Below are 12,376 nucleotides of genomic sequence, written 5' to 3'. Positions count from 1 at the left end.
GAACATCATACTGCATCATGATAATGCCAGGCCACACGCTGCTTTGGGGACTGGTCAAAAAGTTGCAGAACTAGGCTGGGAAATTCTGTCACATCCACCATATTCCCGGACTTAGCACCCTCCAACTATCACTTGTTTTTGTCCTTACAAAATTTTTTGAAGGGCAAAAAATTCAAAAATGAAGATATCAAACAAGCACTGGTTCAATTTTTCGCATCAAAAGATAAAACATTTTTCAAAAATGGGATATACAAATTGCCCTCACGCTGGCAAGAAATCATTAATAATGCAATTATATTATTTAATAAAGTTTATTGACGGTAAGAAAAATTTGTATTTTGTTTTATTCCAAAAATGGACAGAACTTTCCGGTAGACCGTATAATAGGACACAGGAAGCAGGAGAAGAGTCAAAGGGGCCAGAGGTCAGGGAGTTCAAGGGGAGGGCCTCATACTCCAATGAAAAGAATGTACGTTGACGGGAGGGTGTGGGTGGGTAGAGAAGCACGCAGACTGGTTGCTCTGTCTTTCTCTTCTTGTGGATCTGCCACCATTTGACTTACGGCTCTGCGTTCTTTTCTCACCTTGGAGATCGCAGGGACGGGAGTTAAGTGAACAAAGTTTGTTTAATGGGAGTACTCGGTGCTGGTGGCCATCTAGGGAAATGACCATGTTTCTGGAATGCATTTTTGGATGAGTGTTAAGTACTTTTAAATGTTCATACCCTTTGACACAGTAATTTCATTCCTAGGAATTTAGCCCAAGGAAATAATCTAAAATATGGCTTTATGCTCAAAGCTGTTTATTATCATTTCATTATAATGAAAAACCAAAAATAATCAAGTGCTCAAAACAGGCAGATATAGAATAAATTATGGTATGTCTGCATCATGGAAAATTGTTTTGCCATTGAGAATGTCTATAAGGAGTTTTTAATATTAGAGGAAATGCCTGTGATAAATGCTTCATAGATTCAAAATGATAAAGAAAATATTTCAACTGTGTAAAATGTGCAGAAAAAGGACTGGAAGGAAATGTGCCAAAACATTTAAAAATAGCTTCCTCTTGATTATAAAGTTTTATTTTCTGCTTTTTTTATATTTTACTAAACAAAACTTATACAGAATGTACGTTACTCGGGGAAAAAGTGTTCTATCACAGGTAATATGCAAAGACTGTATTGTAAAAATGGAAAACAGAGCTTGAAAGATACAGCAATATAATGAGAAAATAAAAGTCTCCTATTCCCAAAAATAAGCACTGTCAACAGTATACCACCTAGCCTTCTAAAGTTTTTATATACATGTGTGCATATATAAATTATAAATATAGTGTGTTCCCTGGCTGGTTTGCTCAGTGGACAGAGTGTCAGCCCATGGACACCCAGTCAGGGCACACAGGAGAAGCCACCACCCCCTCCCCCTTCTCACCCTCTTCTCTTCCTGCAGTCAGTGGCTCAGTTGGTTCCAGTGTCAGGCCTGGGCACTGAGGATGGCTCGGATGGTCCAAGTGCATCAGACTCAGGCACTAAAAGTAGTTTTGTTGATTTGAGCATCAGCTCTAGGTAGAGGTTGCCAGGTGGATCCCTCTTGGGATGCATGTGGGAGTCTCACTTAAAGGGAAAAATTTGTGTGTGTGTGTGTGTGTATGTGTGTGTAGTGCTTTTGCATTTACCTAAATGATATACATATTTTCCTGCAACTTACTTTTTTTTTCTCCTAAAATGTCTTAGATATCTTTCCACCTTGGCACACAGAGTCTTACTTCATTTGTTATAGGCACTACCCGCATTTCATGATGCGAATAACCATGGCTTATCTGACTCTCCCTGTGCTGATGGAGACTTCTCTAGTGCTGTTGCCACACTGCTGCAAGCAGTGACTCAGTGAACACCTTTGCACAGGAGTGTGGCTGCTTCCCCAGGAGAGGGACCTAGGCACGGAGTCCGGGATCATACACCATGTGCATTTCTGGTTTTGACAGCATGGCCTGTGTTCGTTAAAATAATGTAACCAAGATCTTAGAATAACAGTGGCTTAGAACAAGGTAGTCGTTTACTTTTCTTTGAATACCAGTCTAAGTGGAAGCAGTCTGGGGCTCACACACTGGCTCCAGGTGGCAGGAACTCACTTCTCCCAGCTTGTTGCTCTGCCATCTTCAACATGCGACTCTAATCTCAGGGTCTGAGGCGACTGCTTCCATGCCTCCATTTATGTCCGTCTTTGGAGAAGGAGACATTTACGGCAGAACCCAGAATTCGCCAGGACGTAATCATGGGGGCCACACACTGCAGCGATGTGTGGCCAGTATGCCTAAGGCAGCTCTGTGGCCAGCTTGGTTTCTGTTCAAGAGGAAGAAGTCTCAGGAGACACACGCAGGACCTTACACTATAAAATGCCGCTAGAGGCGGGGTTTTCAGAGTAACCACCACAGGCGGCTGGGCCTCTGTACAGTGCCCCACACAGGGCCCAGCACTGTCTGCTGGTCTTCCCGTTTCTGTTCCTGACTTGTAGGCACCCCTCTTTGGTTATGGATATTTAACCTTTCATCTTTTAGAGGCATTATACATATTTTCTTATAATTTCTTAATATTTTTATTTTTGGAGCCACTCGACCTATTAAGGCTTCAAAATTACATGTAGTCAAATCTATCCGTCTGTTTATGGCTCTAGGGTTTGTGTCTTGCTATTACTTTTATAATCAGAAAAATAAGAGTATCCAGTTCAGAAAGAGACACAGGAAAGAACTCCAAGCAGCAGCAGCAACAGCTGGATAACAACTACGGAGAGAACTAAAATCTCACGTTTATTTTTATTCTAACGTCCTATTTAATAGGCTGTCCCTGTGGAGCTGTTTGAGGGACCGTGCTTTGCACACTGAATAGGATTTAGATAGGCAGAGGAAAAAGAAGGTGTCCCAGGTGAGGGGAACGACACAGGCTACAGCACGGAGGCCCACATCTGGCCAAGGACGAGGACAGGCTGGCTGAGGCATGTGCGCTGGGGACAGTGGGGACGAGTGGCCTGTCGGTGGGGACAGTCTTTGGAGAGCAGGGCAGTGGATAAATGGGGTGATTACAAGTAACGTCGGTATTATGAGAAAGATGCCAAATCCAAAAGGATGTGTCGCAGTTTTCAATAAAGCTTTTTTAAGGAAGCAAATTAAGTTACTAACAAAAGGAAAATGGTTGAGTAAATTAGGGTACAGCCACATGACAGAACATTAATGTCAAATACGGTCATTTTTGAAGGCTGCGTGGAAAAACATGAAAATTATAGGTAATTTTTTTTTTGAAAGCACCTAAAATCCTAATTGTGATTACAACTATTTAAATAAATATGCATATTGAAAAGGCTAAATTAGGAGAGAGATTTGGATGATGAGTGATTGTTTTCCTTGTTTAAATATCTTTATTTATTGTTTCATCCTCTGATGTTTTTTAAAGAGGCAGGTGTTAGTGGGTGTCAGGTCAAGGCTTCCGGCAGCGCACTAGGGGCGGGGCGGGGGGCGGGGCGCGGCTTGGGCCCCCACGCGGTCTGCCGGTCCTGCGCTCTGTCTTCCCTTCCGGGATGAGAAAAGTCCTTCCTTGCGTTGCAGGGTCTCCTCATGCTGCTCCAGAACCTGCCCACGATTCACTGGGGCAACGAAGAGATCGGGCTGCTTCTCGCCGAGGCGTACAGACTCAAGTACATGTTTGCCGACGCCCCCAATCACTACCGCCGATAGGTGCTGTCTCCCCGCGGGGACCCGGACTGCCCCCATCTCTGATGGCAATCTGATCACTGTGGCCCCTGAGCGAGCCGTGGACCCCGACCAGGAACCGCTCCTGCTGTAAAAAGCTCACATCCGCCACCCAGGTCTTAACTCTTCGGTGTGCCTGCCCGCCACTCCATGTCCCCGGACGGGTCTCCTGGGCCGCTGTCAGTATTCATGCCGCCGCGTGGAGGGGCCCAGCTCTGGGGGAGGACCGCGAAGGAGGTACAGGGTGGTCTGCCCTTTAACAGAAGCTGGCCAGATGAAGGGGAAGGCTCAGGGCCTTAACTGACATTGTCCCTCCAGGGACTGGCCTTCTCTTGCCTCCCAGCCCCACCCGATCCGTGTTGCTCATTGTGACTTAGTTTGATTTGATCACAGGTCAGAAAGTCAGAAACGCCTTATGTTTTCAAAAACACTCCTGCCCCTCCCTCCCCCGGCCCCAGTTCCCAGCCCTGCACCGTCTGCCCTGCTCTGAGCCCGTGAGGGGCGGCGTGTGAAGACCATTGTTCTGGGGTGCAGGAGGCGCTGAGGCCTGTAACTGGGAAGAGGCCTGCACCCAAGGGCTAGGAATTTTATTTTTCCTTTTCTCACCAGTATGTGAGCCTACGTTTCTGCGTGGGGGTGGGTGGGGATACACTCCCAGCATTTAGTTACTTGTCTGGACTCCTCTGTCCCGACCAACCCCATCACAACGACTTTGGAAAGGCCCGGCGCACCCAGCGTCCTTTGAGAAGGACCAGGCAGAGGAGGGAGAAGGGGCTTACCTAATCTCCAAGTCCTTTTTTCCCTATGATGATCCACTCCAAGATATTATGTGTAAATTGTGTTATTATGTATATGGGTAAAGATGTACAAATATACGTCCTCTTTGTAGCAGATGTGATTTTATATTTATAATGTGCATCCACATGTGAAAGCAATCTAGGTCCCTAGCCCAGATGATGTTGCCAGGCAGGGGGTTTCCGAGGGCCTCCTAGAGGGAAGTGAGTGGGAGTGGGCGCTGGAGCCCGCGTGGGGAGCTGGCCAGCGGCAGCCATCCGGAACCCCATCGCAGTTTCTTCTCCTCCTCCGCCCCCGGAGCGTGCTTACTGCTGCTTCCCTGTCTTCAGCTGATTGAGGGAGCTCCCCACCCTTCTCCCAGCAGCCTCGCAGGGAGGGCTGCAGAGGGCAGAGGGGAAGCCCTTCTGCATGTTGATCCCCCTGCCCTTCCCCCAGAGTCTTGGGAGAGGGGAGCTTTTGTTTTTACATTTTTTCATTGTTTTCAAGACAGAAGCTGTGATCACTGTCAGAACCAGGAAAAGGGTTTCCTGTGTGTCCCTGGGTTTTGGGGCTCTTCTCAGAGAGGCATTCGGTGTCCCCCGCTGCTGCAATCACAACCCACCCGGCTCGTGAAATGTGTGACCCATGTTCGATTTTTTGGTGTTTGGTCATGGAGTGGGTGACGCCCGTGAGTCCCCTCCAGGGGCGCCCGCCACGCAGGCACATGACCCATCTCATCTGGGGCTGTTTCTCAGGCATCTTTCCGCACCCCGCTCCGTCCCCTTCATGTGCCTCAGTCCCCTCCGCAGAGGGCACGTGACCCGTCCTCAGCTGGACTGAAGAAAGACACTTGTGTTCCCAAGTGGTGGTTTTATTTTTTTAGTTTTTATGTTTGTATGGGAAATTGTGGGTAAAGTGAAAGAATTGTAAATAAATCGTGTAATTCCTCCTCCACTGCCCTGTCTCCCATGGATTTGTGTAACTGGAGCCTAAGGAATCTCCTCTTCTCAGGTTTATCTCGTTGATACCAGTAAGTGTGGGGAACACACCTTCCGCAAGGCTGCAGGGGAACAAACTCTCCGAAAGGCTGTAGGTGGTCAGCAGATCAAAAGGCAGTCTCTTGCCTGACCTGTGGTGACATAGTGGTGAAGCACTGACCTGGAATGAGGAAGGATTAGCATCCTGTCCCTGGCTTGAGGGAAGGATCACCAGCTTGAGTGTGGATCATCAACATGATCCCAAGGTCACTGGCTTGAAGCCCAAGGTCGCTGGCTAGAGTAAGGGGTCACTAGCTCGGCTGGAGGCCCCCTGGTCAAGACACATATGAGAAAGCAATCAATGAACAACTAAGGTACCACAACTATGAGTTGATGCTTCTCATCTCTCTCCCTTCCTGTCTCTTCCCCCCCCCCCCCACTAAAATAAAATAAAATAAAATAGAAGCCTGTGGTGGCACAGTGGATAAAGCGTTGACCTAGAACACTGAGGTCGCTAGTTTGAAACCCTGGACTTGCCTGGTCAAGGCAAATACAACAAGCAATCAATGAACAACTAAAGTGAACAAACCATGAGTTGATAGTTCTCATTCCCATCCCCCCTTCCTCTCTGTAAAATCAATGAAATATTAAAAAATAAAAGGCTCTCGGAGGACACAGCGGACCCTCACTGAGCACCGTGTCGGTGAAGGAAATGAACTATGGAAATGAGGGGTGACCTGGGCCCTCACAGCCGGCAGGGCACCTCACCATGTGCCCAACTCAAATAAGCACTCTATGGGGATCCTCTGAAAGGAATATGTAACGTCACGGAGGTTAGAAGACAGACTGGCATTTCAGTGCTAGACCAGACATCTACTTCAACATCCTCACTGTTGACAGGAACCCCGCCCCTCGGCCAAGCCCAGAGGATGGGCCTCGGGCTGGCCTGCCGTGTTTTTCCTACCAAACCATTTGGAACTAAAATGTGTTGAAAGACTGGCCCTCATTTAGGGTCTTCATTAAGGTGTTTTTGTTTGTTGGGGGGGGGGGGGCTTGGTTTTGTTTCATTTTCGTTTTTTTGGGTTTTTTTTGTTGTTGATTGGTTTTTCTCTTAGCCACCTGACTCAGGAAAGGCAGCTGGCTACATTTTTACCTACAGTATAGATTGGAATGGTTTCTTCACCTGGAACTTCTTCCTAGGACTCACTTGGTTTCAGTCATTAGGATTAAATTCAGCTACATGTGACAGAAACCAAAAAGTACTGGCTTACACAACATGGGAACACTTCCCCTTCATGTGGAAGTCCAGACGTGGGCAACCCAGGGCTGGGTGATGAGTCTGTTTCCCAGAGCCTGTAGGAGCCTGGACTTCTCTAGGTCTCCATGGTCAAGGGGACAACTAGCGTTCTGCTACTGCATCCCCTTCCCAAGCAACAGGACAGATGAAAGAAGGGACAAAGGAGAAAGAATGTCTTAAGGAAGGTTCCAGAAAGCTGCCCCATAATACCTTCTGTTACAACTCACAGGTCAAAAGTCCCATGGTAGGTCACCCCCTACCCCAGTTGCAAGGGATTTGGGGGGATTAGTCAATTCCTGGAAGTCATATCCCTGGCTCAAAATCAGGCTTCTGTTACTGTGGAGAAAGGGGAGGACAGATGTTAGGATTCAGGTAGCCATCTCCACAATAAGAGCTTAAGAAAATGAGTTGAAAATAGAGACCAGACTGTCCCAAAAGCATATCGAGGGGATCTGACTTTGAAATTTAAGTGACTTTTTCACAGTTAACCTTGAAATTTAACTATGGTTGTAAGTGGGCAGTATTTCCACTTGATATTATTTGGACTAGAGGCCATGAATTATTCCTGAAGCTGGTAGAAAAAATAACGAATTTGAATGTCTTCATTCAAAATTGTGTTTTTCATTTATGTAGGAAATCAAGCATTTTTCTGAACTAGGTCTGTTCGTGATTAGAAGAAAATCGATGAAAACCTTCAAATTAACTTCGGTATACTCTGACCTATAGTGGACCCGATGTTTCTGTAGTCTAAATCTCTGTTGTTCTACTTAAAACAGGCCCACCCTCAGCTATTATTCATCTGTGAAGGGCTAGTGAGGGATTACTCAAAACAGTGGCCTCAATTGCTTCTTGAGGCAACAGCCCCTTGCTGACAGCATTTGGCTTGTCTTGGATAGGATTTTGCACGTCCAGCATCTTTGTAAAGCTTTAAGGATTGGAGTCAGAAACTGAGCCCCTGATAACCTCTCCTTGAGACTTCCAACACTCACTCAGTTCCCAGCTAGAGACTGTCAGAAGGTGGAACCAAGGTACAGTGACCACCGAACCGAGAAGGTATCTTGAGACCAGAAAACGAGTCAAGAAAGTCCATTGATTATAACAGAATTTATTGTAGGGTGAGTTACTTACAGGGAGATTGGGTCAGTGCAGAAGGTGAGCTCACAGACGGCACAGAGACCTCCGCTGCTAGACACTTGTTACAGTGTTTTCTAGTATAGCTGAACTACTAATGATCGGCAGGACAGAGGGACAGTACCTCCTGGTGGTCTTGTGGTGGATAATTGCTTACAGTTGACACCAGCACCTGCTTTGATATTTATGTAGGTTGCTATGTCATTTTGGCCTTTTACTGATGAATCTTTGTGGTTACATTGTGTAAGTTTACAGGACACAACTAACTTTAATAACTATGAGGCTTTGGTGCTGGCTGAGACTAGTTAGGTCAGATTCAGAACATGAAAATTGGAAAGAAATCAGGGGCACACAAAGATGGGGTCAGCCTTGTTTACATCGACGTCTATCCAGAGAAAGTTTTGGAAGCTGCCGTAAACTCCAAATAGAGGATTTTAGACTCATGATGAAAAAGATGAAATTAACACTGAATCAGAACAGTTTTACAGTCTATCCACAGCTAATATTTTATCACCTCAAGTAAAATGTCGAAGACTTACAGACGTATAGATCCTCTATACCCACCACCACCACCCCCTTTTTTTTTTTTTTTTGTATTTTTCTGAAGCTGGAAACGGGGATAGACAGTCAGACAAACTCCTGCATGCGCCCGACCGGGATCCACCTGGCACGCCCACCAGGGGGCGACGCTCTGCCCACCAGGGGGCAATGCTCTGCCCCTCCCGGGCTTCGCTCTGTCGCGACCAGAGCCACTCTAGCGCCTGGGGCAGAGGCCAAGGAGCCATCCCCAGCGCCCGGGCCATCTTTGCTCCAATGGAGCCTTGCTGCGGGAGGGGAAGAGAGAGACAGAGAGGAAGGAGAGGGGGAGGGGTGGAGAAGCAGATGGGCGCCTCTCCTGTGTGCCCTGGCAGGGAATCGAACCCGGGACTTCTGCACGCCAGGCCGACGCTCTACCACTGAGCCAACCGGCCAGGGCCCCACCCCCTTTTATATTACACTTGTTATATGAGTTAAGTCACATCCATTGAAAACCTGACCAGATACTGTTACAATGTTTGCTCTCAATAGTTACACATATTTAAAAGAACTTCAGAGGATACACTGACCATTTATGTTTCTCCTTCGTTAAGTTCTCCTCTGCTATTATTTCCCTTCAGCCCCAAAAGCTTTCTTGAGCAGTTCTCATAGAGCAGGTGTGCTAACAGTTCTCTTCATCGGCCCTCCTCTGATAACTGTCTTCACTTTGCCTGCATCCTTGTATATGTTTTCTCTGGATACAGTTATTTTCTTTTGGCACTTTGAAAAGGTTCCATCGTTTCCAATGAGAATGCTTCCACAGTTTCTAATGAGAAGTCCAGAGTCATCGAAACCTTTGTTTGGTATTTGAGTCATCATTTTTCTCAAACTGCTTTTCTGAAAATTGTGGCAAAATGTGCCGTTTTAATCACCTTTAAGTGTACGGTTCAGTAGTGTTAAGTATACTTACATTGTTTGCAACTATCACCATTTTGCCTCCAGAACTCTTCATCTTGCAAAACTGGAGCTCTGGACCAGGTACACAGCAGCCCCCTATGATCACCGTAGGTCCCTCGTATAGGTGGAGTCATGCGTTATTTGTCTTTTTGTATCTGGTTCGTTTCATTTAGCACATGTCCTCAGCTTCATCCATGTTTATAGTGTCTATCAGAATTCCCTTCCCTTTTTAAAAAAATTTATTTATTTATTCATTTTTAGAGAGGAGAGAGAGAGGGAGAGACAGAGACAGAGAGGGAGAGAGAGGAGAGAGAGACAGAGAGAGAGAGAAGGGGGGAGGAGCTGGAAGCATCAACTCCCATATGTGCCTTGACCAGGCAAGCCCAGGGTTTCGAACCGGCGACCTCAGCATTTCCAGGTCGACGCTTTATCCACTGCGCCACCATAGGTCAATTCCCTTCCTTTTTTAAAGCTGGATGATGTTCCATCGTGTGTATATACCACACTTTGTTTTTCCCTCCGTCTGTTGATGGTTAGTTGGCTTATTTCCATTTCTGGCTATTGTGAATAATGCTATGCCCGTGGGTGTATAAATACCTCTTTGAGACCCTGCTTTCTGTTCTTCTGGGTATATACCCAGAAGTCCACTTGCTGAATCATATGGTAATTCTATTTTTTAATATTCTGAGGAACCACCATATTGTTTCTCAGACTGCTTTTAAGATTTTTTTACCTTTTTCTTTGGGTTTTAGAAGTTTGATTATATGTCTGAGTGTAGGCTGTATTTGTGTGTGTGTGTGTGTTTGTGTGTGTGTATGTGTGTGTTTTGGAGGTTTTTGGTTTTTTGCATTTATCCTATTTGGGATTTGCTGAGTTTCCTTTCTTTTTTTTTAAGAAGAAGGGAGAGAGAAACATCAATTTGTTGCTCCACTTTTTTTTTTTTAATTTTCTTTTTCCTGAGAGAGAGAGAGAGAGAGAGACAAGAAGGGAGAGAAATGAGAAGCATCAACTCATAGTTGCATCACTTCAGTTGTTCATTGATTGCTTCTTATACGTGCCTTGACCAGGGGCTCCAGCCAAGCCAGTGACCCCTTGCACTAACCAGCGACCTTGGACTTCAAGCCAGTGACCTTTGGGCTCAAGCCAGCGACCTTGGGCTTCAAGCCAGCAAGCTTTGGGCTCAAGCCCAAATCATGTTGATGATCCCACACTCAAGCTGGTGAGCCCACGCTCAGGGGGTTTTGAACCTAGGACCTCCTTAGCATCTCCAGTTGATGCTCTGTTTACTGCACCACTACTGGTCAGGCCGCTGAGTTTCTTGAATCTATAATGTCTTGTCTTTCACTAAATTTGAGAAGCTTTTAGCTATTATTTCCTCAAATATGTGTCTGGGTGTGTTCCCCCCCCACACACACACACACACACCCCATGCCAATCTCTCACTGTTCCCCCGGACCCCAATGATATGAATGTTGGATCCACAGTCCCTCAGTCTCTGTTCATTATTTCCTCAGGTCTCCCCCACCCACCCATTCTCCAGAGTATTGTCTCTTCATCTGTCATCAAGTTCATTAACTCCTTTTCTGTCATCTCCATTCTGTTATTAAGCCCATACAGTGATTTTTTTTAGTTATTTTTATTTCCAATATTGTGGGCTTTGGTTCCAGTGTATCCACTTGGTTCTTTTCATTGCCACCGGTTCTCTGCTGAGAACTACTGTCTTCCCCTTCATTTCGGGTATGCTTACTTTTACATCATGGAGCACAGTTATCACACCTGTTTTACGTCTTCGTCTGATCATTCCAGACTGGATCCCATTGGGGATGGCCTCTCTCTAGCCTCTCGTCTCATAGACATCACATTCTCCTAGGTCTTTGCCTGTTGGGTAATTTTTTATTGTATCCGAGATGTTTTGAATATAATGTGTGACACTCTGGGTCTTACCAAAACCCTCTGGAGCAGGGGTCAGAAAACTATGGCCTTTGGATCAAATCCAACCTTTCTACTGTTTTTAGAAATAAAGTTGTGTTGTCCCAGGTTTTGGCATTAAAAGAAAAAGGTTTTATTGGAAGAAGCCATGCCTGTTTGCTTACACGTGTGTGGCTTCATTGGCACCCCAACGGCAGAACTGTGGTTGTGAGGGGCCACATGGCCCCCAGAGCCTGACCTACTGGCTCTCTGACCCGTCTGCTGACCCCTGCTCTAGGAAGCAGTTTTGTTTGGTTACCAGGCCATCAGTCCTGTTCAAACGCAAGTTCTGTCCCGTCTTCTGTGGGCCACTGTTCCAACAGCATTTTAGTCTTTCAGAGGCTTTGCTCTGAAGAACTTCGGGTTTGTTGTGACTGTGCAGATCTTCTGCCGTGTTGCACACAGACGAGGGGCTCCCCTTCCCTAGCTGGCTCCCCTCTGCGCTCCCCTGCACTTGGGCTGTTTCCTTGTCAAGGAGCCAGAAAGACCGTGTTCCTCTTGAAGTGTCTGCCCATGCTGTTACCACCACTGCTCCGTAACTGAGGCCTGCCTTTGAGAAAGGGCTGGGAGAGAAAAAAAGTTTCATTGCAATTACCCCCTCCCCAACTCTGACTTGTATGGGCTCTTGCCCCAAGTCCTCCATTAAAAAACAAACAAAAGAACCCTTACCGAAGGTTCAGAGAGTTTGTGGTTGGTGAACACACCCACGTGCCGGGGGACTGGGCATGCCGACTCCACAGGGGCAGGGGCTCCTGTGCTGAGGACCCTCCGGACCCCACTCTGTGTACCTGTTTTTTTTTTAAGTGAGAGATCGGGGAGATAGAGATGCAGACTCCTGCATGCACCCCGACCAGGATCCACCATCTGGGCCAACCCCATCTGGGCCAATGCTCCAATCAATGGAGCTATCCTCAACACCTGAGGCCAACGCTGGGACCAGCCAAGCCACTGGCCTGCGGGTGGGGAAGAAAGAGAGAAGGGGAGGGGGGAGGGGACAAGAAGCAGATGGTTGCTTC

General features: G+C 46.7%; 1 protein-coding gene across 1 annotated transcript in view; it reads left to right on the top strand.

Annotated features, from left to right (window-relative positions):
* Positions 1-4,141, top strand: part of TBC1D22B (TBC1 domain family member 22B) — a 74,116-nt gene extending 69,975 nt beyond the window's left edge. The window contains exon 13 of the mRNA XM_066359516.1: positions 3,597-4,141. Coding sequence (XP_066215613.1) covers positions 3,597-3,725 — 129 coding nt within the window. The 3' untranslated portion in view covers positions 3,726-4,141. The remainder of the gene's footprint in view (positions 1-3,596) is intronic.
* The last annotated feature ends 8,235 nt before the right edge of the window (positions 4,142-12,376 follow it).

The sequence above is a fragment of the Saccopteryx leptura genome, chromosome 1, assembly GCF_036850995.1.
Source record: "Saccopteryx leptura isolate mSacLep1 chromosome 1, mSacLep1_pri_phased_curated, whole genome shotgun sequence".
NCBI classification, from domain to species: domain Eukaryota; kingdom Metazoa; phylum Chordata; class Mammalia; order Chiroptera; family Emballonuridae; genus Saccopteryx; species Saccopteryx leptura.
The sequence above is the reverse complement of the archived record's forward strand: the minus strand, read 5'-3'. Positions and strand labels throughout refer to the sequence as shown.